This window comes from Xiphophorus hellerii, chromosome 13, assembly GCF_003331165.1.
Source record: "Xiphophorus hellerii strain 12219 chromosome 13, Xiphophorus_hellerii-4.1, whole genome shotgun sequence".
Classification (NCBI taxonomy): domain Eukaryota; kingdom Metazoa; phylum Chordata; class Actinopteri; order Cyprinodontiformes; family Poeciliidae; genus Xiphophorus; species Xiphophorus hellerii.
Window position 1 is genome coordinate 10,864,272 of NC_045684.1, and position 25,429 is coordinate 10,889,700.

At 39.4% G+C, this 25,429-nt stretch overlaps 1 protein-coding gene across 1 annotated transcript in view; it reads right to left on the reverse strand.

Annotated features, from left to right (window-relative positions):
* The window catches only part of LOC116730790 (dolichyl-diphosphooligosaccharide--protein glycosyltransferase subunit STT3B), a 102,312-nt gene extending 77,507 nt beyond the window's left edge, over nt 1–24,805 (reverse strand). The window contains exon 1 of the mRNA XM_032580278.1: nt 24,246–24,805. Coding sequence (XP_032436169.1) covers nt 24,246–24,511 — 266 coding nt within the window. The 5' untranslated portion in view covers nt 24,512–24,805. The remainder of the gene's footprint in view (nt 1–24,245) is intronic.
* Between the last annotated feature and the right edge of the window lie 624 nt (nt 24,806–25,429).

The following is a 25,429-nucleotide window of genomic DNA, read 5'->3' on the forward strand; positions in this document are numbered from 1 at the left end:
AATACCACCTTAAATGAAATTTAAGACAGAAAAAAATGTATATAAGGGATGGTTGGGGGATCTTGCTGTGTTACAATCAAGCATAGCACAAATTGTTATTCTGGGGTCTGTCTGTGGCACTTGGCAGCAGATTTGTGCTCCTCACGCTGCATATGGTCCTCTACAGCCTTAACCACTGTCATGCCAAGAATAAAAATTTTATTCCACAAAATGCATCTTGTGGGTTGGCAACAGAAGTGAGTCTGTGGCAAAAACAAACGTCATCCAACCAACCGAAGATAAATTTGTGCTTAAAGGGGTCAACACGTGAGGTGAGTTCGCTCCCTCTCCATACGTTTCTATGGAATTTGCAACATGGAGCGACAATCACTAGCTAGTGACCGATGACATTTTGCACATGTACACACAGGATTATGACACAAGTTGAAAAATGTTCAACTTCGCTATTGTGTCTCTTATGTTGAGTTTCACCCCAAGTGGCGAAGACTTTCACCTGTCACTGTTCTTTGTCACTCCCAGTGTGCCTCAAGTCACTAAACACAATTAAGATTTCTGAGCAAGACTCAAACTGTTGCCTGTCAGAAAATTCCTGCAAGAAAAAAAAACTACATATATGAGAATATTCAAAATTAAATAATCCCTTCATAACAAAATGTGTGATTAAGGTATTTAAGTTTGACTTACATTTTTTTAAAATGAATTTAAGACATATGTAAGACTTTAAGTTACATGTATTTAAGACTTTAGAAGACATTTCGTAGACATGCAGACATCCTGTACAGATGTGAACTTGGTAATTCCTGTTAGCAGTCCTCATCCAATCTTTCTGCGAAAGAAAAAGTGGAAAAAATTCTATCTAGTTTTGCAAAGTTGGTAGACATCCACCAAAAAGCACTTGCAGGCGGGTCTACAAATTATAAAATGCATGCCAAACCATCACAGAAAATCTTAAAGTTTGTGGTAGTAGAGAGACAAAATGAAATTCCAAGCAGTAGGGAGATGAATCTTATCATACATTCCAGACTCAAAAGACAGTTGCCCTAACCCGACTTTCAAACTTCAGCAAAGATAAAAATCAGGCAGCACAGGCACTCACAGATAACGCATCTGTACGAGGTGCACACTGATATCATCTTAGCAAAAAATTTAGCTCCAGGCTTAAAGGATGCACAAAAGGCAACAATGAGCTCATCCTGGATGAAAACCCCTGTCGTTTTCCCCTCATAACCAACAGAGGAAGAGGTGAACGAGAGCAAAGACTTCCTTCCGCTCACTGTCGTCTGGGTAGCAAATCTCCAAATCCCAGCCAGAGGCGGAAGCAGATCCAGCACCCCATTGTGAGCCCGAAAGATGGGAGTGCATTTCGCAGCCAAAAATAAATAAATCCAGCATTTGTTTGTTGGCCCCCATCAAAAAGGACCAAATCTTGCCTGGGAGTGGCCAGATGACATTATACTAGATCTTGCTACAACAACCGCATGGCAGGCTGCGTGTCTGTGTTTGTATGTCAGTAAGATGGAGGAAGGAGATTGCTGATTGAACTGTAGCCCGGGGATCCAAAAGAGCACATCACTGATCTGATTAATGTCGCAAGTAGCACGGACAACATCATGTGGAGAACAGAATTACTCCACCAGCGCTAGAATGACATGGCTTCCTGTGTAGTCAAGGAGGTATCGCTTTAAGAGATCACAGCATTATCCACTTTCTTTTCAACATTTCCTGCATCAGTAAAGAAATGACAGTCATCAGAAAGCATTAGTAACATTTGATTAGGAATACTGAATGTGTTTAATAAAGTTCCAAGCAAAATATAGTAATTTACTTTATAATGTACACAGAAAATGTGATACATGTCTGTTTGTTTGTATAATCTATGCTGCCTGAAATTTCTAGAAAGATTGAAGTGGAAAGAAACCTCCAGGAATCCAAATATGTCTATTAAACCCAGAATGAAAGTGAGTCTAAGTGAACTTCAGAATATTCATAGAGACAGTCATGGTCCCTGTGTTCACTGCACACAGAACGAAACAACGCGAGTATTCCTCTATTCAATGACAAGTGGAAGGTCAGGTACCAAACCACCATTTCTGAGAACTGTGGCACATTTTTGTGTTTCACTGAGTTGACTGATTTCTGGTACCTGTGAAGTCTTCCAGCCCAGTGACGTTAAACCACATTTCCCAACTCTTCAGCATTGAGATTTTGCCTCAGAAACTACAAATTTGGCATCACCCTACAACTTTTCTATTGGATTAAAATCGCTGACTGTGCTGGAAACTCCAGAATATATTGGTCTGCTTATGAGCATTTTCTCAAAGAAATATCCATCTAAACAGCTTTCCACCTTTGGCATAACTCAAAATGAGCTCCTCGAGTACTCCAGTACATTTCAACCGACCCATAATCTCTGCTATGTCAAATCAACACCACAGTATGAGTAAAATCTTCATAGCATGCTGATTTAGCTACCATGCTTGCTAGGGTACTATGATTTGAATTCTGTCTTCTCTGACAAACTGTCACAAACAATCCTGCTTTCATAAAATGTTGCTCCACTTTTTGTTTAGGCCATTCATTTTAATTTGGTGAGCTGTAATCTTTTTGGCCATTGTTTGTTCAACAATAGAACTTATTTGGGGCTTTTGCCAATGCTTGGCTTCAAATTGCCATCACAGGTAGATTCTCTGTTATCATTAGCCAAGTCTGCCATTTTGGCTCTGTAATCCATTCTAATGACCGTTTTCTGCTTTCTTTTCATCTTTCAGGTTTTGCTTTCCATTTAAAGAATTTCACTTCAATTTAGCTCATTAGGCCTTCATTTACCCAATCTTCTACCAATGTTTCTAATCCAAGAATGCTGACCTTCCCACCAATGTCTGAAACAACCAATTCCAACCAGATTTTCACAGAGGAATGGACTATGAGCTCTGTGTGTTTACCCTGCATTTGCCCTTAAGTAAACGCTTCCTATGCGTCACCTGTCTGCTTAGTTACGCAATGAAGTCAACACCCATTTCAAATAGTGATGCAAACAATCGATTTACGATTGTCAATTAATGGTTTATTCAATCAAAATTAGTTCCATTTGGTTAACACATGCCATCCACTTAGACCTTCTTTCAGTGTTTTACTACTTTACAAGAAGTTGAATTGGAAGCAAAATGGAAATATATTTGCAAGGTTAGAGAAGAATGTCAGGCAACATGTATGATGATTGAAAGTTTTTTGTCTGGCAATATTAAATTATGACAGCAATGTTGAATGTGTTTTCACAAACACTTCTAAAATAAATAATGTACTTCCCCTGTTGGATAGGCTCTCACTGCCTTTGATGTCCAAATTAGTTGTGAAGTCCCAGAATGATTTGTGGTGGAGGAAAAGTATTATGCGCAAAATGTATTCTGCTATTATAATATTCAACAAAAGAACAGTGCAAGGTGTTCCCTGTGCACCCCAGGTACAAATGTCATTTATATGGACTTCTGACAAGATTGTCTTGCTTAAAAATGCAACCGAATAACTCGAGTCACACATAACTTAGTTTACTATTTGGGAACTGCAAATGCAAAGACAAGAAGCAATGTAATCTCAAAGCTCTGGCCAATATAAAACAGAGGCAGCAATTAAGAAGACTTCCTAAATCAGTTTGGCACTGGGACTAAAAGAAAAAGTTTCAAGGTCAAGCTAAGCAGTCACAGTAAATGAAATTATAATGACTGTGGTAATTGCTGGAACTATACTGATAGGGGAAAAGTGAACGTTTGAGGTCACTTATTTCACTGGAGTTAAAAAAAAAAAAAAGAAAAAAGAAAGAAAATCACATGAAGTGCCTAATGATCTCTTTCATATACTGTATTCCAATAAAGCCTTGGGAGTATTTTTAAAGGAGAGGTGCCATCCTCAGAGCTGGTTTCATTTGGGTGTCGGAAATATCCCCCTTGATCTCACTAACTAGAGCGCATCTGGGAAAAAAAAGAAGGCTTTGAAAAGCTCAGGTTGAGATGAAAAACTGGGGAGGTGAAGATGACACCATCAAAGGCCTACATTAACTGCACCGGGTTTGACTGTAGAGCTTAATGTAACAGGCTGAAGACGACAAAGCAAGGAAGGCAGTGATTTTCCCAAAAAGAACTAAACCAGCTGTTTGAAGAGCTATTCTTAAAATATTTACAGTGTGAAATTTCACACTAAGAAGTGCCACGATGCTCAAGCAAAATGGCTACTATGGAAGATAAGCAGGTTGGAGCTTGGCGAGGGAAAAGGTTGCAGTCACTCAAACAAATGACTACTTTCAGTGCCAGAAATGTTTGCTTTTTCATTTCAAAATTCACATTTTCTAGATCCAAGTTAAAATATTCAATGACAAAAATCTGCTGGGAATTATCATTTCGAAAGGTCTAGGTGGCAAAAAAGCAAAGAAGAGACAATTCTATTTTTCAATCCTTGAGTTTTATACGCTCTCATTTTATTAAATGTTGGATCCTAAAGCAAATAAAAAAAATCTGTTTTAAAGACCCTGTAAAATTATGAAAGGTTGTGATAGTATAAATAAAAATATATCTATAATTGGATCAATTTTTCAGATACTTATTGCACACAATATCAAGTACAAATTAAATGTAATTTTTTATGCCATCTATCATGAAACTGCCACAATGGCTCAAATATACCTTACCATGTGACTGGTTAACTTGCAAATCATACTAACTGCAAACCAATCAAATCTATGTAATGCTGCAACATGCAATTATGAAAAAAATGCTGAAATAATTGTGCTTTTAAAGCAATATAATTTCAATTAAATATTTAAACATTTACTTGTTTGATTCTGTGTTTAATAAGTTATTGAAAGTTTTAAATAAGTCTAAAAATCTTACTGAATTTTTTATTTATAGAATATTTTACAACTTTGAGTTGAACCTTGATATAAATTCAATCATTCTGAACAAAAAGTTGTAATGCGGCAACAGAAATAAAGTCGTACAGTTCTCTTTCTTCCACATACATGGAAATGGTAAATGAAAACTTCAAGACAGTAGAAATTTTAGATTTGAGAATTAATAACCATTAATAAATCAAAGCAAAAAAGAGCAGAGGACGAAAAAAACCCCCCCCGATATATTCTCCTATTCAAGTGGGTCAGTCCACCCTGGATGGGAAAACAGAGAAAGACCCCAGCTGATATGAAGAGCGCCTGCAGGGACAATCATTAAAATTTGGAAGGAAAAAATCCTCTTCTCCTGGTGTGCCACATGTCTCAGGGACACATTAAGTTGTAGCAGCAGGCTTGGAGGAAAGGAAAAGAAAAAAAAAAAATTTATTCATTAATTTCAAAAAATGTGTTCAGAGGACTTGGCTGCATCAGGAGGAGGCTTCATAAAGAGGCAAAATGAGTAGGCAGAGATGTGTCTCTCCAGACTGAAAAGCGGCAAGATGAGACAGTAAGTGGAGCGAAAAAATAAATAAATCTTAAACTGACATCTTGTTGAATGTGTGTGAAATTAAGCTTTTGTTCCGAAGAAAAAAAATAAAAAAAGATTTAAGTGTCAGGTTGTAGTGCTGGCATACTGCGATCCCCTCGCAGCACACAGGAGAATATAGTAAATTTAGAGCAACAATGCTGACTTCACTGCTGGCCTTGTGGAAGTTGAGCTAAAAATCAATAAAAGCCCAAGGTTCATGATATTCTGAAAGCAGAGTCCTTGCAGCAGCTGGACGGGCGAGCAGAGCAGACTTAATGGACAGAATTTACATTCATTCTTTACACTTTGAACATGTGGACAAAAAGCAGATTACACGTAGCGTAACAGACACGCAGAATAAAAGGATGAGTTTTATATCTATATCTTTAAGGAGCCGTTACTGTAGTTATCCGTCATTAGAAGCAGCGACCAAAACAAACCAACTAATGGCCTGAAAGTCGGCCTACAGTGAGCTGCTTGGAGCTACAGCAGGTCCAGCAGTCCTCAAAGCGCTTCTAAAACTTTTTAATAGGGAGAGGTTTTGCCCACAGTTTCCATTAGCAAAGCCTTTTTCCAGAATGCAATTGGATTACAGAACACTGAGCCTTCCATCTTCTCTCCGACTAGCACTTAAGTAGCTGAGAGTTTGTTTACGGCAATGAAGTAGATTTTGAGTTTTAGAGAAATTTAAATGTAACTTTTGTCGTAGTTGGTCGGAGTCAATGTTTTGCTCTATCTGGCTTTTTTTTTTTATAAAATACATGAATTATCTTTGAATTTTGTTTCAATGCCTGATTTCACTAAAAACGGAGCAGTCCTTTCTTTTTATTTTATCATATACACTGCATATTAAAGTTTATTATGATCAGAATAACGAGCTTTGAACTCTGCATCTTCTAAGAATCCTCTGGATTTATACCAACATAACTAAGTTGTAACCATGTTCTGCTCAGAGCTGATCTTTAACACGTCATATTCCTCTGCCCCGTTTGAATTTCATAACAGCTACATTTCCATTTCAATAATAAATGCTATGCTTTTGTTTAGTCTCAGACAACACAAACCGTTTGAAATGTGTGACCATTATGAATGGTCTTTCCGCTGCATGAAGAGCAGAAGATTTCACTGACTAAATAGAGCAGGAAACCAGTGGTTGGTTACAATTTTAGAGCCTCTAATAGAACATTGGCTATTTTTATTAATTCAGTAAGGTCAGTCATCATTTATAAATATGAAAATCTATTGCTAAATCCATCACATTCCAAAGGAAAGCTTCTGAAAGTTCTGTCTAACCTTCCTAATGAGTCTTATGATCTACAACGGTTTCTTTGTCTAGCCTTTCACGAGTTAAAGTGCCTCACGTCGGCCATTTAATCTGGAATGAAGGAGCGGTTTAAGGGGCTTAAGCTGGTCTTGACATCTCAGTTTCGTCCCCTGTGCATAAAAAGACATTTCCATGCATCACGTAGAAACTCCAGAAATGTAATCTGCTAGTGAAGACAGAAGAGCCACACAGGGAGAAAAGGTGATTCTGTATTGATGTGTGTTCTCTCCTAAAGTTCTACACAAGCTAATTGGAACAAGCACACTCTTATCCACTTTACTTATCCTACTCTGAACCAAATATTTTATTGGTTAACTCTTAAGAGTCAGTACTTGCTTTGAAACTCAATGCTATTGTAAAATAAATCCAGTTTAAAGTTAATTGGACTCCTGAGGCTGACCTGTGCATTTCCATTTGGCAGATTCTGAATTCAACTGCAAAGCAAGCATGCAGGAATACAATCTCCACCTCTCCAGTGTGGTCTCAACATCAGTGAATTTCCGCCCGTTTCCAGCTCCAAGCCTCCCATCTCGTTTTATAGTCATGCTACCTGCCAGCTGGTCAACTTGATAACCCCCATGATATAAAAACCTCCTGACTGGCTCGTTTTCAGCAGCCACTCACAGATTTGACAACCTATTCCAGCTGTCGCCATGTCCTATCTGCCCTCCTTTCGTCCATCTGCCATTTCTCATCCTGAGCCCTCAGCCCTCTTTCACCCCCTCATCCCTCCGACTGTTCAGCCGGCGCTCGGCACCAACACCAAGAGACCGTGGGCTGTTTTCGCCCTTGCCTCGCTGTCAGCTGCTGTCGCGACCTGAAACAAAGCCACGGCCCCAGATAGCGATGATCTGTAATGTCACGCCAGGTGAGCATGCCAGTGGCGAGGTTGGGATAATAAAGTCATCCTCTCACAATGGACCGCTGGAAAGGGACCGGAGAAATGGCCCCAACAATAGACACATCTGCAGCAGAACAACAGTAAGATGGGATTCAGCCAAAATGGAGAGATGCCCGTCGCTGAGCCAACAATGGGCAGAGACAATTATACACATGTATGTAATTACTCTAAAAACAAAAACATTCAGCGCAACAATTAATACTTATTCTTAATCTTTAAAAAACATCTGCTAACCAGATAGAAATGTTTCAAATTGTAATGCATTTTCTTTCCACTGTTCTCCACTCTTCAAAACAATAAAAAAACAAAACAATGAAGAGCTCCCTCCTAATTCATGATTTAGATAGAAACAGCCTGAATTACAATATGAAAAACAATTCCAAACCTCCATCCTGAAGGAGTACAAAGTACTACCTCCCTCCCTTTTCCATTTTTCTGGTTTTACACGTTCAGTCGCATTAATAATGTTCTTGAAAAACGGCTCCTTTAGTGGAAATGCACTTCCTGTTTAATCAAGTTCTCTGTTAGCAAACAGAGGAGGACCAAAACACTACTACTGAGACATACCTAATTAAGTGGCCAGTTGGCTCTCGATGCCACACTTTACCCAAAATGATAGGCATCAGGGTGATGTGGATGCCATAGTGATGGAGACTCTGTAACTGCATTCTATAAGAATTTAGAAAATTAATGTTCTCGTATTTTGTTGCAGCTCTAGTTTGTTTGAAGTTCAACTATACAGAAGAAATGGGAGGAAAGCTGGAGATGGGATCATCCAACCATGGTTCAACATTTATTTAGTTTCTAATCAGTCCCAGCTGCCAATGCAACATCTAATTCAAGCACAAGTCTCTCCTCTGGTTACAGTCAAGTTGTTTGATTGAAATATGATAATCCACTGCATCCAAGCAGGGTTTTGCAATTACAATGTTTCAAATAATGATATTGATATAGCAAGTGGCTCTATATAATGAACTTGCATCATCTTTGCTAACTGTAAATCACATCCTGACGTCAACTGAAACGAACTATCCAAAGACCAGTAATCTCAATTTTCAGCTTTTATGTCCCGATACAGCCTTGACTTTCATGTTCAGTTTTCTGTGCTATTAATAAATAATTAGAAAGAAGTCATATCAACTATTATTGTTTATCCACCAGAACTTGAGTTTATGTGACTGTGATAAAAGTATTTTAAAATAAAATTTCTCATATAGCGCACCATAGTGTGTATTACTGTGAGGCCTGCTTGCCTCACGGCGACAGGGTTTCAGGTTAAATGCCGCCTCAAGGCTGACTGGAGTTTGCATATTCTCCCTGTCGCTGCGTGGGTTTTAACTTTGTTCTTCGGCTTCCTACCACAATCACAAACATGAATTTTATATTAAATAAAGATTCCAAAGTGACTTCAGGTGTGCATGGTTGTTTGTCTCGCTTATCGTCGTTTTGGCACTTTGAACACCTGGCAACGCACTCCTGATGCCTTCAGCCTCTCAACCCAAGGGTACGCTGCAGCTCCACAGCAACCCGCAACAGGAAGAAGCTGGCATGGAAGACGAGTGACATGAGTTACAAAAATATGTGCGCTGCTAGCAGAAACCTTGCCAAGAAACAAGGGAAATGAATTTTAGAAAAGGAATAAAAATATGATGGAAAGGCATAAAAAGCCTGTAATAAAAAAGGCATAAGAACTGAAATGAAACAACCACAAGGCATGCAAGATGAGCCAAAGAGAACAGCAGCCAATCATCCAACCTGGGAACTGAAAATTTATTACAGAGACTAAAGCAACCAAATCTTCATGTTTAACAAGAGGTAGATAATCAGCTACCAGCTCTATGTGTAGAGACTTAAACCTCAAAAGTATCACACCTCTTCAACTTTAACATTCTTTGGGACATGAAGACAAATTCGAACATATTTTAGAAGGATTTTATGTAAACTTAGATACTAGTACTTGAGCACATCCCAGTGCAGTTTGGAAATGCAAACTGAAGCAAGTAAAAACTCCAGTTGGGGATTTACCTTTGATTCAACCCAAGCAGAGTTTGTACAGTTTAATACTTTGTATCAACGTTTACAAAATATGAAAATGACAAGAGATATGTCGGCACCAGCATCAGTATCGGCCAATATTAACAACTGATTTATTTCCATCAGTTGATCTCTACAAATGATTCAACAGCAGACAGTTAGTGATGATGGCGGTCGTCAAAGATTCCACTGGAACCGTCCTGAGTCTACCACAAACCTGAGATGATCACCTGCCGACCAAAGCGCCCAGCACCGCAGACTTCAACAAGCAGCTCAACTTTTCAGGCAAGTCAACCACAGAGTCTTAACACAAATAGCTCCCTGCTGACAGCTCCACTGACATCAATGAAACTTCCTGGTTGTTTGTTGGAATTTCACAGGTTGTGAAGCTTAAAGGTGTGTGAATATCCAGCGGAAGACATCACTTCTACAAGTCACCTAATCACTAAGTAGTGTCCGAATTTATTTCATTTGATTAAATGCAGCCGTTCTGTGAACATCTGAGAGGACATCAGTGAACTATCAGCATCATGAAGACCAAGGAACACAGCGGTAAAGTCAGAGGTAAAGCTGCGGGGAAGTTTAAAGCAGGATTACATTTGAAAACATCCCAACCTTTAAAACGCTTGGGACTAAGCACAGTTCAACCAGTAAGCCAGGATGGAGCAAAAGACTCGAGACTGGGGTAAAGGGTCACCCGGGTTAATACAGTCAGAACTAATAGATCAGGGGCCTGAAACACCACAGTCCAGTCCAAGTAAAGATCTATTCTGATTGACAGAATGTCGGATAACAGGAAGTTCTATCTTTACAGACACTATAGAAACTAATCCGAGCCTGAACTATTTCACAAAACCAGTTGACAAGATTTTTAGGCATAACTGTTATAACAAAATGTGGTTCTATAAGGTTCTTCTCAAAAGGCTGAATGCAAATCCTCAGTTTTCAGATTTTTATTTTTCAAAAATAGCTAATTGTGTATGATTTTTCATGGGGTATGAAAACTTAGTAGCCTCCAGTTTGCCCAGTACTTCTTGAGACCAGTTCCTACTAAGATTAATCTGCCTTACCCAACAGCCACCTACCTAGTTTCTCTGCCAGTATCAACTAAGTTTCTGCAAAATGTTCTAGGGATTAAACTGAAAGGAGAAAATTACTTAAAAATAAGCTGAGCAAAGCCGTTTCTACTATTCAGTAAGACTTCGGAGATGCCTTAAGCAGCTGATCTTATTAAACAGACTCCGCAGTAAGCAGCCTATCAGCCACAGAACACATTCAGTTCAACCTGAGGCAGAAAGTGACAAAAACCCATCCTCTTTCCACGTAAAAACAGTGAGGCACAGATACTGCGATACATATGAACGCAAACCGATGAGGCGATTCTAACGAACAATGCAATCTCTTTGGCCTCGCCACCAAAACCTTCCTCAGTCTGAACGCTTGGCAGGCAGTCATTTCTTTTCTCCTCCTCTGCCTCCTACCATCCCACTGCCGATCCTCTCTCTCTTCTCTCTGTATGCAGGTGTGCTCGCCCACAGAGCTGCGAGCTGACTTCTGTCAGTAAGAGGACGAGGAGGCATAAGCACAGGTCCTCCTTGTTCTCCTCCAGCCCACCTCCCCCATTAGACCACCCAGAGGGCATGCAGGACCACTTCAACAGGAACAAAGTGGAGCTGCAGTGAAAGCTGAGAGATCGAGTTAATAATTAAAGGACTATCTGACCAATAATGACATTCAGTAAATGCCAGCGATTTCCTGCTTTTCTCAGAGACGAGCATTAGTTTGAGGTCGATTCTGAACAGCTATTGTCCATTGCTCGGGTTTTTTAATCTGATTTTTTAAAGCAAAGTGTCAAACAATAAAACATTAGATTAGTTTTGGGTGCTCTAAGGCAACTCAAGACCCAACAACCTGATTCTTACCATTTGCATAAAACTGTTACTGCAAGAAAAACAAGAAATCAGGGGAAAAGTTCACTTGCACAGGCACTGAAAACGAATGCCTTCAATTACAGCTTTGCATCCGGTGAGCAGACACTCCGCTCCGTCTGTTCTTCGCTGGGCGGACGAGTCCTGCAGGCTGGATGGTCACGGAACAACAATTGCATCAAAACAGCCATGACGGCGCACAACAAACAGCTTGACAAAAGCTGCATCAAGCAGACGGTTTCTCTCCCACTCTGCGTGGCAACACACAGACGTGGTGCGCTTTTTTTTTTTCTTTCCTTAATGTGGACGAGAAACATGGGGGATAAATTTAGTTCTGGTATCTAGGTTTTGTTTCTGGGCCAACTCAGACCTGCTCCAGGTCATGCTCTTGTATTAAAGATGACAAATAGGGCAGTGTGTATTCGTAGAAGTATAGAGCGTATCCTGAAAATGCATGTTGAAACTTTCTTTTTCCAGTTTTATGTTAGAAGGAATTGATCTGCATGAAAATAACAGTAATATTTTAAATCTGAACTCCAAAACTACTTTTGGCGCACCAACTATCAGAAGAGAGCTCTCCTTCGTACGCCTGACTGTAAAAAAAAATTAAAATAAACCTTCAATTCTATGGGAGTCTTTGAGAGAGCGCTTTCAGTGCTTTAAAGTGGCAGTATTATGTGTTATCCAACCATATGGTGCACAATCTAGTAACTATCTTCAATTGTTATAACAATGTTGTATATCAAACATGACATAAAAAAAATTTGAGGTCGCAATTTGACGCCTTCATATTAGACTGTCTCTTTAAGAAGCACCTGCTCTTACCGACACTCCGCCTTCAGGGCGTCATCAGAACAATGCCTTTCCATTATGCAAGTAAACGTTCTTAGAAGCCATGGACTAAGTAGTTTGTATGATGCACCCAGCAGATGCTCAGTTCCACCAGGTTTTTGCTAATTACTGCTGCTGCTAGTCTGAAGGAGCCGAGTAGGAAGACGGCAATTTGGGAGAGAGCATTTAATGAATGGCTGCCCTGGGAAATTCAAGAATTTCTCAAACATGCATGGAGCAACACTCCAGGTATGTTTATGATGAGGGTTAATACACCCAAATTTAAATTTTGGAAGACAATCTTACCAACATGCTGGACTATATGCCATGTTAGACCTCGGACTTCTACAGCTGGGGTTAGACATTTACTCGTACACATAATATTTTAACCAGATTACGAGTTGCATGATGTACATTAAATCCCAAATGATACAGCAATGCTAATGTCTGCACAATCATATTTGCAAAGGACTGCTTGGGTGCAATATTTGATAGGTTGTTAAAATTCAAGTATGTATTTGGTCTGTTTCAAAGCACAATCTTAATCCCACACCATCAAAATGGCTACTTCATAAAATTAGCTCAATCAATAAACTAAACAATCTACTGCTTTTGATTATATCCCTAAAGATACAAATATTTATTGCAGCATACCCATAGCCTGTATAATTCTGAACCTGTTTGAATAAGAATAATCCATTATAAATTCAAACATGTAACCCCCAATCCTGTTTTTTTAAAACTCATTTAAGTAGTTTTTATTTAATTATTCCACCCTCGCAAAAGTAAAGCTGAGTAATTAGGAGATGAATATCTCAAAAGCCCGTGATGAGTGCATGTAAACCCTCTGACTGGAACTGTACCCCTTATTAGGTGGCAACGGCGCAGAGGCTTTCAGAAAAACGTCATCAAGAACACAGACTAGCAGGCAAATCAAGTGCAAAAAACTAGGACATCCTCTTCAGTTCAGCCTGAATGAATGGAGAACTGCCTCTCATTTCTGTACAGTAGAAGATCTTTAATAGCTGCTGGAAAAACCTGGCTGAGGAGCTCAACTCACAACCTTGGTCACATTATCCACAGCAAAGAGGATAACCACAAAAGGGAGGTCATGAAAGATTATTTAGTCATGGAAAAGTAGCTTGCTTAAGGTTGTTCGCACCGAATACAAAGGAGAGCGGAAAACCTTGATCACTAAAGCAAATAAGACTGAAATCATAATCCTTAATCTTTTATAATGGCTTCCCCTGGCCAGATGCTGCTTCCTTCAAATGAGACCATGTTGCCTGGATCAGCTCTCCGTTTCACATTTGCAGCATGCTGCACTTTCACAGACCCCGCTGCCATGTCTGACAATATTCTCCTGGGAAACCCTGCCGAGGAAGCAGGGGCTTGACATGAAGCCTCTTGGCTGAGGTGAAAGCAGGGAGCAAACGTTAGACGAGGAAGAGAAAGTAGCTCGACACGTCGATTTCTCACCGCAGTCATTAATTTCCTACAAAATGGACGGCTTTCTCCAAACTGGCATTAGTCTAACACCTGATGGTTTTACAACAGCTTCAGGGCAACTCCGGGCCTTTTTCCTCCCCGTCACGCTATGATTCAATGAACATGCTAATGTGGCCCTGTCTCAACAGACACCTGCCAGCAACAAGTCCTGGAAACCGCCTGCTTGTTCCCTCACTAGCCTTCTCCTCACTTCCTGACGCTACAAAAGTTTTTATTTTAGCTGCTCCTGACATTTTCCAACAGTTTTGTGCTGGAGCTGCACCCCGCCAGTCACGTTGAAAAAGCTGCAAAAGTAGTGTTAATCTCAAATTTTTCCAAGTAAACATAACTTTTCTGCCTCTTTGACTTTTAAGACTGTAAACACTGATGGGTATGTTATGTAGACCGCATGTTTGAAAGATAAAAACCTAATTCACACAATGGGATAAAACTTTAAAGTAGGGAGCCTCATCTGAAAATGGAGAATGTTTGATTTTCGTTTATCGTATATGCCCCAAGTGATCAGAAAACACACAGAACTAAAATCATCATCACATCCAAGCTCATAACTACTGTTTTTTAATTAAAGGGTACAACATCCTGTTTGCATCATCACGATTATTTCAGTTACATCTACATGCTACATGTGATGAGACAATGCTACTACACCGTTAGACCCGTTTTCAACTATGGACCTCTGGTATTTGTAGAGGTTAGGGAGCCGTGAAAAGCTAAGTAGCTAAAAGTACAGATACTTGATATCCTTTTTAGAAAAATCTATAACTGTATATCTTAATGATTCAAACACCAAATAAGGTTTGAACCATATTTGGGTGTATAATATGCATTAATACACACAGTGGAAACTGTACGAGTGCAGTTAGTAGCACTGTTGCCTTGCAGCAAGAAGGTCCTGGGTTCGATTCCCGGCCTGGGGTCTTTCTACACGGAGTTTGCATGTTCTCCCTGTGCATGCGTGGGTTCTCTCCGGGTACTCCGGCTTCCTCCCATAGTCCAAAAATATGACTGTCAGGTTAATTGGTCTCTCTAAATTCTCCCTAAGCATAAATTCTCTCTGTGTTGCCCTGCGACAGACTGGCGAACTGTCCAGGGTGACCCCGCCTCTCGCCGAAACGTTAGCTGGAGATAAGCACCAGCACCTCCCAACCCCGCTAGGGACAATGGTGTTAGAAAATGGATGGATAGATGGATGGAAACCGTATTAGTGCTACCACAGAATATCTACTTCCTTATGTCATTTTCCAAAGAAAAAAAACTGAACTAAGATGAGCCAGGAGTCTACTGTCAATAAACACAACAGATTAATGTTGCAAAACTATTAATGTGTTTTTAGAATCTTTATATATATATATATATATATACAGTAGTATTAATCTTTAAATATAAAAAAAATGGGTAGAATCTCATGGAAAATGTTAAAATGCCAAAACTCGAGATTAAAAAGCGAACACCATCGGCCTTCCCAGGCAGATGCAAGTATTATACAGTGGGGTGTCATTTGAGAAACTGCTTTACAGTATCACTACGATTCCTGCTGAACCCTTCCATTAGTTAGGAAGATAAAACTGTATTCTCATTTTCCTAAACAATAGTGCAAGCCCCACATGTTGTGCAGCCCTTCCCAGGATATTCAAATGATACTACTGTGCATTTCAAAAAACAGAAAAATAAAATGCGGAGAGAAGGAGGAGGGGGCTACTCGCACTAATTGTTCAGGTTCAGAAAAAAAAAGCTGAGGCGCAACATTTCGTGCAAGATTTTCTTTTCACAGCACTTAGCAATTTTCTGCAGCACAGAATAATTCATTACGCCTGTAAGAGACGTTTCAAAATCCTTGCAAAGGCGTAAACTGAAAGTGTTTCATGAAGTCGTAGGATTGAATTTAAATGCTGTAAAACTGCTGCTATTCCAGGTGTCAGTGCAGCACCAAACACAGAAACCTTTACAGTCTGCTTTTGACTAAAACCTGAATCAGAGTGGGCAAAGAAATCAAAGTAGAAAGATTTCATTTTTAGCCTATTTTTTGGTGGAAGAATGTTTTGTTTTTTTAACACTTCCTCACTGACTCATATTTTTATAGCATTTACTTATTTGAGTAACACTAAAGTTTACACAATGTCTGGAGACAAAATGTGGGCCTTGCTGCTGGTGTCTAATATAAGTCAGTTTAAAAGTGACCCTCTTTTCAAGCTCTCAGCCCAAATGATCAGGACTTTAAATTATAGAGAAAAGCAAAAATCTTTGATATATTTTCCAGGTCTTCATTAAAGTTAATTAATATCTTGTGCCTAAATCTTCAAACAAAAAGGAAAGAGATGAACAAGTAAAGTCAGGCAAGCTGAAAAGCAGAAACAAGAAGAAGAGAAATGGCACTCTTGTTTTCGGCATCCTTCCAATGGCTTCGGGGCTTCAAACAATGCTGCCTGGTGAGGAAGTGTGCAGCTGGAAGATACTACAGGAGCAGATGGTGAAAGGACAACAATCTTACTTGCCCTTAGCTTAACCTCATATAACTACACCCACACTTCACACTTGGCAGGCTTATGCATGGGTTTTGCATCGCAGCTATATCATAAATTCAGTTCTCACCAGCACCAATAACAGGAGCTGCAGCTAGGTCCATTTTTTAATAACGTAATAAAAATTAAACATTCTGTCATTTGTTTTATTCATTTTGCTATGGGTCAAAGGAATACTGTACTTCCATACGGTCCCTGGCTTTTTTTAAGTTTGCAGGTCACATATTGAAACAATTTTCTGCTATTATTTTTTCATTGTTTCAAAAGTAATTCATTCCATTCAGATACTTTAATTAAACGCTGGTTGATTGGTTTCCTGCAGTGGAGGATGATGACTGACCAGACTTTTAGTGTCATTAAAGATGCGTCTTTGAAGCAAACAGCATTCAAAATAAAAATTGCTGGCAATCGTTTTGAATTTGATTCAATTATTCCCGTAAACAATCATGAGGCAGGCCGCTCGCTCTGCTAAGTCATGCAGACAGCGGCCCAACATGGCTCATTACTTTCTAATTACATGAGCACTTTAGTAAAGCCAACTTAACCTATATTTGTACACATGCTGTTAAAATAATACAACTATGCTATTAGGAAATAATGGCTGAATAACAGCTCAGCTAAAATATAGCCCACCAAAGGCTGTGGCTGTGCTGTAAGATAAATAAGAGAACAGTAACAGTTCCTTTAATTGGACCATATAATGAAATGCACTCAACACAACTTGTTCGAAATTATTCCAAAAAGCCATTTAATAACGCTGCAGAATCTGCTGTGGATGCAAGATGTCGTGGATTTCAACTCTTCCCAGCTTTGCAACAACAATATAATAATAAGTTGCGTTTAAAAATGTAATGTCCACTCCTATCCAGAAGACTGAGATCCTTTGCTGGAACTGGAAGTATGCTGGTCTCATTTGATCAGAGATCAATAAATCTGCCAATTGTCCTTTAACTGGCTTCACCTAGCTTCATCCGTTTTCTCAATGTTGAGTATCATCCATACTATTTTTCATACATCTGTGCTATTTCAGAGTATTTGCTGAAAACGCCAGGGATTTCACAACTGATTGACCAATATTTTATTCATTCTACAACAATCATTTCATCTTAACCACTTTCACAGATGCATATTTTTCATGCATCGTGGTGCTTAGACATTTTTAAACGTTGTAAATGGTCAAACATAATAATTGTTAATGTTGGCAATGCCAAAAACGGGCAATCCCATTCTATTTTTCTACCAGAGCATCAATAAATGTTTGTATATTTGATTACATGAGTGAATAAAATGATTGTTTCCTGTATTACATTAAATCTGCAATACTAAAACTGGGATGCAGTGACAACGTAAATGCTTGTCACTTATTATAGCGATAAGTGACAGAAGCTTGAGTGAAGGTCCATCTTTAGTGTTTAAAGCCAGTAAGAAACTCAAAATTCTGTTTTTTGTTTTTTTTTGGGCGTGCCGTGGTGGCATAGGGGTTAGAACGACCCATATTTGGAGGCCTTGAGTCCTCGACGCGGCCGTCGCGGGTTCAACTCCCGGACCCGACAACATTTGCCGCATGTCTTCCCCCCTCTCCTTCCCCGTTTCCTGTCAGCCTACTGTGATATAAGGGACACTAGAGCCCACAAAAAGACACCCTGGAGGGGTAAAAAAAAAAATTCTGTTTTTTGTTTCTGATCATTGAACTCACCGCAGTAAACCATCAGGACAAGCTCACAAAACTCTTCCGAGTGGAAGTTGTAATGGAGGGAAGAAGTTGAATTCTTATTATTTTCAGTGTTGAAATGGTGTTTAAAAACAAAGTCGGAGGAATTGCTTAGACTATATTTTATACAACATATCCAGACCTGTCTGTAGTTCATTCAAGCTGCGAGACAGTGAGAGAGAGCAGGCTTTCAGAATTTGACAAGGAGAAAGACATGTTCCATTCTGGAAATATGGGTTAATGGTAAAAATGCACTTTCTGTATGAACTGAATGTGCTGTTTCGCAGCTTCAGCACACCTGTCAGCTGATGGCTGATTAACAGACTTTTTGCTGAACTGCAGTTGTCTGAATCAGGACTGCTACAGACCGGAAGCATCTAAAGGGCAGTGTGACTCGAGGACCAGGGTTGGGAAACCCCCTAACGAATGCAGTGAGACACCATCTCTCCTTTCAACGTAAATAAAAAGCCTCACAACTAACACATACAAAAATAGAATATTCTTACATTTTGGCTCTAAAGAGAAGAGAATTTAAATTTTCTAAAACTGAGTCAGAATTCACTCTTCTCATTTCATATACACAGTATTAGAAATAGAAGACAGAATCACGTGAATGTGCAAAGATCAATATGAAATATCTGCAATAAAAAAAACATTCTAAAAATAATGTTAGATCCATATAAGTGACAAAAAGACTAGCTAAAATTTACTATGCTTAAATTGCGTTAAATATAAATACTTTGATGTTGTCCTTTCGGCTGTAAGAAAATGATCTCAGTTAAGTGGTCAAATCAAGTTGAGCAGGCTTCCAGATAAAAAAAAAAAAGAATTCAAATGTCACCAGCTTCCAATTCACAACTCCAAAATCTATATATTAAAAAAAAACATCAAAAAAGAAGTGTGGAACAGCTGCCCAGTTCTGATAACAGAGTTATTAAAAATCATGCAACAAGCTCTTGTCAAACATGAACACAGGACATTCAGCAGAAAACTCTGGCAATTACATACAGACCTTTTCCACCACTTGTGTTTCACACATGCACTTCACAGTGAGAGATTTTCTGCTGCAGATGTGCTCTCACAGCATGATAAACGAGAGAGGAGGAGGAGTACATGTCTGGAAGGCTTAGGAGAAAGGGTATAATGCAGATATATAGCATTATATCCCTTACCCATATAAAAACCTCTTTTTCTAACAGCATGATGAAAACTGTGACGGAGGCTCCCTTTAGACAGTAGTTAAATATATCCACGAGCAAAAATACAGATTAGATTCAAATGTGAATGTGCTGCACGCTCCAAATGTTCCGCAGGGTGCGCTTCTACGTTTACGTACAGTATCACTTCCAATTCAGCTCAAAAATACTCTATTTATCCCAAAGGGAAATTGAAGGTCGTCATAACTTTTATCATCCAAGTACCTCCAAAGAGCCACTGTGGATGGTGATGCTGCGGGCAAGAAGGATCTCTGGTAGCAGTCAGTCTTGCAGCGAATCTGAAGAGGACTCTGACTGAAGACTGTTGCTGTATGACAGATTGTTGGACAAAAACTTCCAACCACAGCTTTGTTTCTAAACTCCACCCCTCGGTTTAAGAAGATTGCAGGAGACAGTCAAAACTCGTACAACCAGTAGTTGACAAACTACTCTGCTCTTTATTCAGACAAACGTTTCCTCTTAGAACCATCATCGTTGTCCAGGATTATCCCAAGTCATTAATGCCCAACAGCACAGTGCCATTGTGTAAATATAATGCTGTGAAATTCTCCTGACCGGTTCCTTTGTACAGTAAGACTCTTGATTCTTTTTAACATCTCTGCAAACCATGGTAGAGCTAAAAGACCTAAAATACCAGGAAGACCTTTAAGGGAAAGCAGAGAAGCATTTTTAGATCAGATTCACCTTGACTGACAGCAGATGTGAACGCAACAACTCTGATTCTCAAAAACAAGTCACTCATTCCAGCTTTTTACTTTATGCTTTCCCTTAAAACATTTGTGTTTTTACTTTTCAGTGCAGATGTGGCACTTATCAAAAGTAAGTTTTACAAACCTTCAGGTTTTTTGTTTCATTACTAAAAAAAAAAAATAAATCAGCGTGGGAACTATTCTTAAATCCACTTGCTACCTCTCATTTCAGTCTTAAAGAAGTCAGTTGGACAGAAATTCAGTTATTTGCAAACTTGACTTTGCTCTTAAACTTCTACAAGCCATGCTACACGGCTCAGATTTATGCATTTTTATTAATCAAACACTACAAAATGATGAACTCAAAGAAAAATCTGTAATCCAGGAGCCAAAGCACATCCTTCTCTTACAAAAGCAGCATTACTTCTGGCAGCAGGGTCTATTCATCGCGCGGCGACGTCTTCACACAATACACTTCACTGAAACCACTAACTCAAACCTTGAAAGGACTAATAATTTAGAGCCATCTTAAGAAAACTGAACTACGCTTTTCAACGATGACATGACTTTGCAAAGGAATTACCTTCGCCAAAGAAAAAAAGCATTAAAAATATGACAAAATATATTTTTGACTGTAATCAGAGCAGCCAGAGACTCATCAAGCAGTCTTTCACTAAATCAGCCTTGCCTACGCTGTTCGCACATTGTACAATATGCCTGACATTTTTAGAGTGTCTAAATCCAACCATAATTCCACAAATTGCTGGCTTGTTTAATGTGATGCTTATCTGTGGACAAAGTGGGGGGGGAAACAGCCAAACTAACAGCACCAATCAAGCATGTCTGAGGATGATGGCCCCTTCCAATCAGCAGATGGTACATCACATCACTTTCTATTCTTGCTGTCAAAGAGGTAAGAGATTCATCAGCACAACAGAATGCAGTACAACGCCAAACCATACCATACAATCCATAGAAACCACTGACTAAAGTTTGTTTCTTTGTTTAGAAAGGTCTTGAGTTTTTTATGAGACCCAGAGATGTCCATTTTTCGTAGCTCCAGAAAACACTAACAGCAAGGAGGAAAGTGCATCATGAAATAAACATGGAATAAAAAATAAACACAAATTTTAGATGGTGGCCTCAAGGTTGCACATGTTGTGCAGGTCAGGAGAAAAACTACAATAGAGAGATATTTTTTCAGATTTAGCTGAAGGCAACTACAGTAGCTTACAAAAGTTTTCTCAATCATTGAACGTTTGCACATTTTTTCATGTTACAACCACAAACAAACTCCGATGTATTGCATACATCAGAGTTTGTGGCTTTTTGTAATAAACTTTTTTTATTAGATTTTTAGATTTTTTTTATTTGTCAAAGCATTGACTGAGCACATTTGTGAACTATGACCTTAAACATGCAGCAAAACCTACAACTAATTGGTGCAATACCAAGCATGTCCAAGCTGTAAAATCTTCAGACCTAAATCTGAGATTCTGTGGCAAGTTCTGAAAAATCTCTCCATTTAATTTGATTAACCTTGAGTCACTTTGGGAAAAAAAGGATGAAGAAAAAGGTCAGATTCTAGACCAGGGGTCTCCAACTCAAAGTACTTGAGAGCTACCGTCCTGAAATGTTTACACTGCATCAAGTTTGGTTGAGGTATCATAATGACTCACTCATTTGATTCAGGTGAGTTGGACCAGAAATGCATCTAAAAGCTGATCTGGACTGGAGATGGACAGGGATTGAATACAAAGGCATGCCACACTTATCAGATTTTTATAATGTTTGAAATCATGTATATGCTGATATGCATAATTTCATGTAAGCAATTGTGATATAGCTCAGCTGTATCTCTGTACTTTAACCAATCAGTGTAGTAACAACACTTTTAGGACAAAATTACAGTTTTATGTATTTTTTTCTTTTTAAAACCACTAAATTCGACGGAAACACTGCTTGGTTTTTGAGGGTGAAGAGAAACAACAACAGTTCAAGTCTTTTCATAGCTGTGAGGGCCTTTAAACTTTTGCGTATCAAAGACAATCTTTGCTCTCATGTCTGTGACAAGTTGCCAAGAAGCTGCACTGTAACTGTGGAAACGGCCCCCACTTTACAGCCTTACAACTGAAGCAAGGCAGCTACTACAGCCAAGTATGGGGAACGATACCACAGGTAATATAATGTATATATCTTCTAATGAATACTAATGGACGCAACACACAGAACCACCCATGATTAAAGAAAGGTCAGTCCTGCACATTTCCCAGCAAGTCAGACCCAAATCGCCTGAACCATGCTGAAACCTCTCCTGGCTTCAAACCTGGGCTATAAAGTGCAATCAAGTTATCAACATAATTGAAAAGGTAAGTGTCACGCTGAACAAGACTGAGCACCTGTCCTTGAAAATTAATAAATTAATGCCTCAGTCATGGAGAATGGCTGAATGCCACAGAGTACAGGAAGGAGTGATGGTGCATCCCGGCCGCCGGTCCACACCCCACAGCCCATGTGACACAGCTACAACCAGGAATAATCCTGCATTGTGATGGCAGCGTCACCAGACCGGATCAGCGGGCTGTCATCTCAACAGCCTGCTGTGATTACTGAAACGGCTGGAGTACGGAGCTTCAAAAGAGGCAAACATATCGAAGTTTCAAAGGTGTTTGAATGCGATAGCTTAATTTGGATTTATTAAATGTTTAAAATTGTCGTTTTAAACATTTCATGGAAACGTTTTGTGGCATATCATGATTTTATCTTATGTGGTCAGCTTTTACCCGTCAGAATTAGACACAAAGTGATTGGTCTGCAAGTTAGTCAATCAAAAATAAGGATGCATTTGACAACTCACACAGCTGATTTAAATAATTTTATGATGGAAAGTAACAAGATGTAAAATAAATTAATATTGAATTGCAATAATTTTAACATTTACTAGTCATTTAAACATTTCATGACAACATTTTGCGGCACATCATGATTTTATCTTATGTGATCAGCTTTGCCCGTCAGCAATAGACACAAAGTGATTGGTCTGCAACTTAGCCAATCAAAAATAAGGATGCATTTGACAACTCACACAGTTGATTTAAATAATTTTATTATGAAAACTAACATGATGTAAAATAAATTAACATTGAATTGCAACAATTTAAACATTTACTTATTTAGTAAATTACTGACATTTAAATAATTATAGATGGATTTATTTCTGCATTTCATTGAAATTTTCACAATTACAAAAAATGTATTCATTAATTAGATTAAAGCACTTTTGGCTTTCCATAGTCAGTTTTAAATAGTCCTGAAAATAAACAGGTGAGTTTTCAAGGGTACATCCTGTCCCTAACTGCTGCATAAGCAGGTGTATATAAAAGGATGGATGGAGTTTCCATATTTGCTTTTAAGTTGTGCATTTAACAAATTGACATTTCAAATAGATTTATTTTATTAATCTACATTATTAACGGCGTGACAATTTCAACTCTCCACAGAAACTTAGTGCACACTACATCAGCTGGCTATATCCTCCATATAACCAGCTCCAGATCAAATATATCGACCACCGACCCGCATATAATCCCTCGGCGAACCATTTTTAATTCCACTCGCTCTACTTTAATTAAGTTTGAAATGAATTACAAACAGTTCTGATAGAGAGCTGGTACTTCCTCAGTCTACAACGAAGTTGTACCAGCAGCTGAACACTCCACATACCTTCCAGCGTCCTGCGGTCGTCAACCACAGTTGCACAGATGAGTGCTACAACCTGCAGAAGATGCAGTCGGACCAGACTGGTTACCCAGATCATCACGATAAACGTCAAGATCCCTCATACCTGCTGCACTCCGCTCCTCTGACAATTAAAGTGATTGTGCCAAGGACATGAGACAGAAATCCCTTCACTGATCATCACTGGGGAACAAGTGTTTGAATCCAGCGGGATATAAAACATCTAAAATAAGTTTAAAAACTTAGCACTGTTAAAGTAACTTATGCAAGGAGATTATTATACGTCATGTTTATGTAAAAGGGGGAAAAAATGGGTCGACTTAAGCATCTTTCATTGGCACAGCGAGCACTTGCAAATCGATCTGATCTGCTAGCTTACCATGGATCAAACTCGTGGATGATGCTCTCGAACCGGATCACAGCGAAAAGTCTGGAGCTGAATCCTGCCAGGCAGGCCAGGAAAAGAATGCTGAAGGAGAGTAGAGACTGCCACCCGGCCGGTTGTGTCAGTCCGCCAGAGAGGCCTCCTTTGCCCCCTGCTCCTCCTCCACCGCCGGCGCCAGGTCGGCTGTTTCCGTGCACCGAGCTCCCAGAATTGCCGGACGCCTTGTGCTTCCCGTCACTGGCTGCGTGGTGCTCCGCCATTTCTGCGTGCGATGTCGGTCGGATTCGTTAGAGAGCGTCCGTTCCCCCCACTTCTCCTCCACCTCCACCGCCTCCTGACGCTCTCCCGAGTCTCCCTCCGCTCCTTAACCGCTGTAAACTCCCCTCGGTTGTCCGTGCTCAGGGTTCCTCTCTCCGGAGCCGCTCCCGGTGTGTGTTTAAACGTGTTTTCAGTTGACTACCGCAGCCGTTATGTTCCTGCCCGCATACTCCTGCGCCACAGAGACAGCGCTGCTCGTTCAATCCGCTTCACGACTGAACGCCGGTGGGAAGAGGCGGGAGGGGATACAGTGGGCGGGGCGTGCGGGAGCGCTTGTGGCCTTTCACAGATCGACAGGTAAGAGAGGGCGGGGCTTCGGGTTAATCAGCCAATAGCAAAGAAGATTTGCTTAGATTGCCAGAGAAGTTATCCAATAGACGAATAGATAAATCGTGGCTGGTTGTGATTGAAAAATGAAAAAAAACCAAAAAACTCTTGACACATAGAGGGGTTCCATAAACAAAGAATAAGTTGTTTTAAATTCTTAATGTTATGTTGTTAATTAATTTTCTAAATTTGTTTGATTACAAGTGTTTTCTACAAAATTAATACCAGTTTATATATTACAATGCACTGCCAATCAGAAAAACAAGTCCATGCCTGGACTTAATAAATGAAATAGGAAAGAACCACCCATTGGATAATTTTGAATAATTATTAATTAATTATTACTAATTTAGTTTCTGTTTTGGACCAGTAAATTATATTTGAATTGACTTGAAACATCTTTCAGCTGGCAAGTTGTTTAACTCAAGCTGATGCTTTGAGTAACTTCTCATTTCTTAACCAACCATGTCAGGATACACATCCTGTGGTTGTTGAAAGGATGTTGGTGTATTTCAGAACAGAATTACATGCAT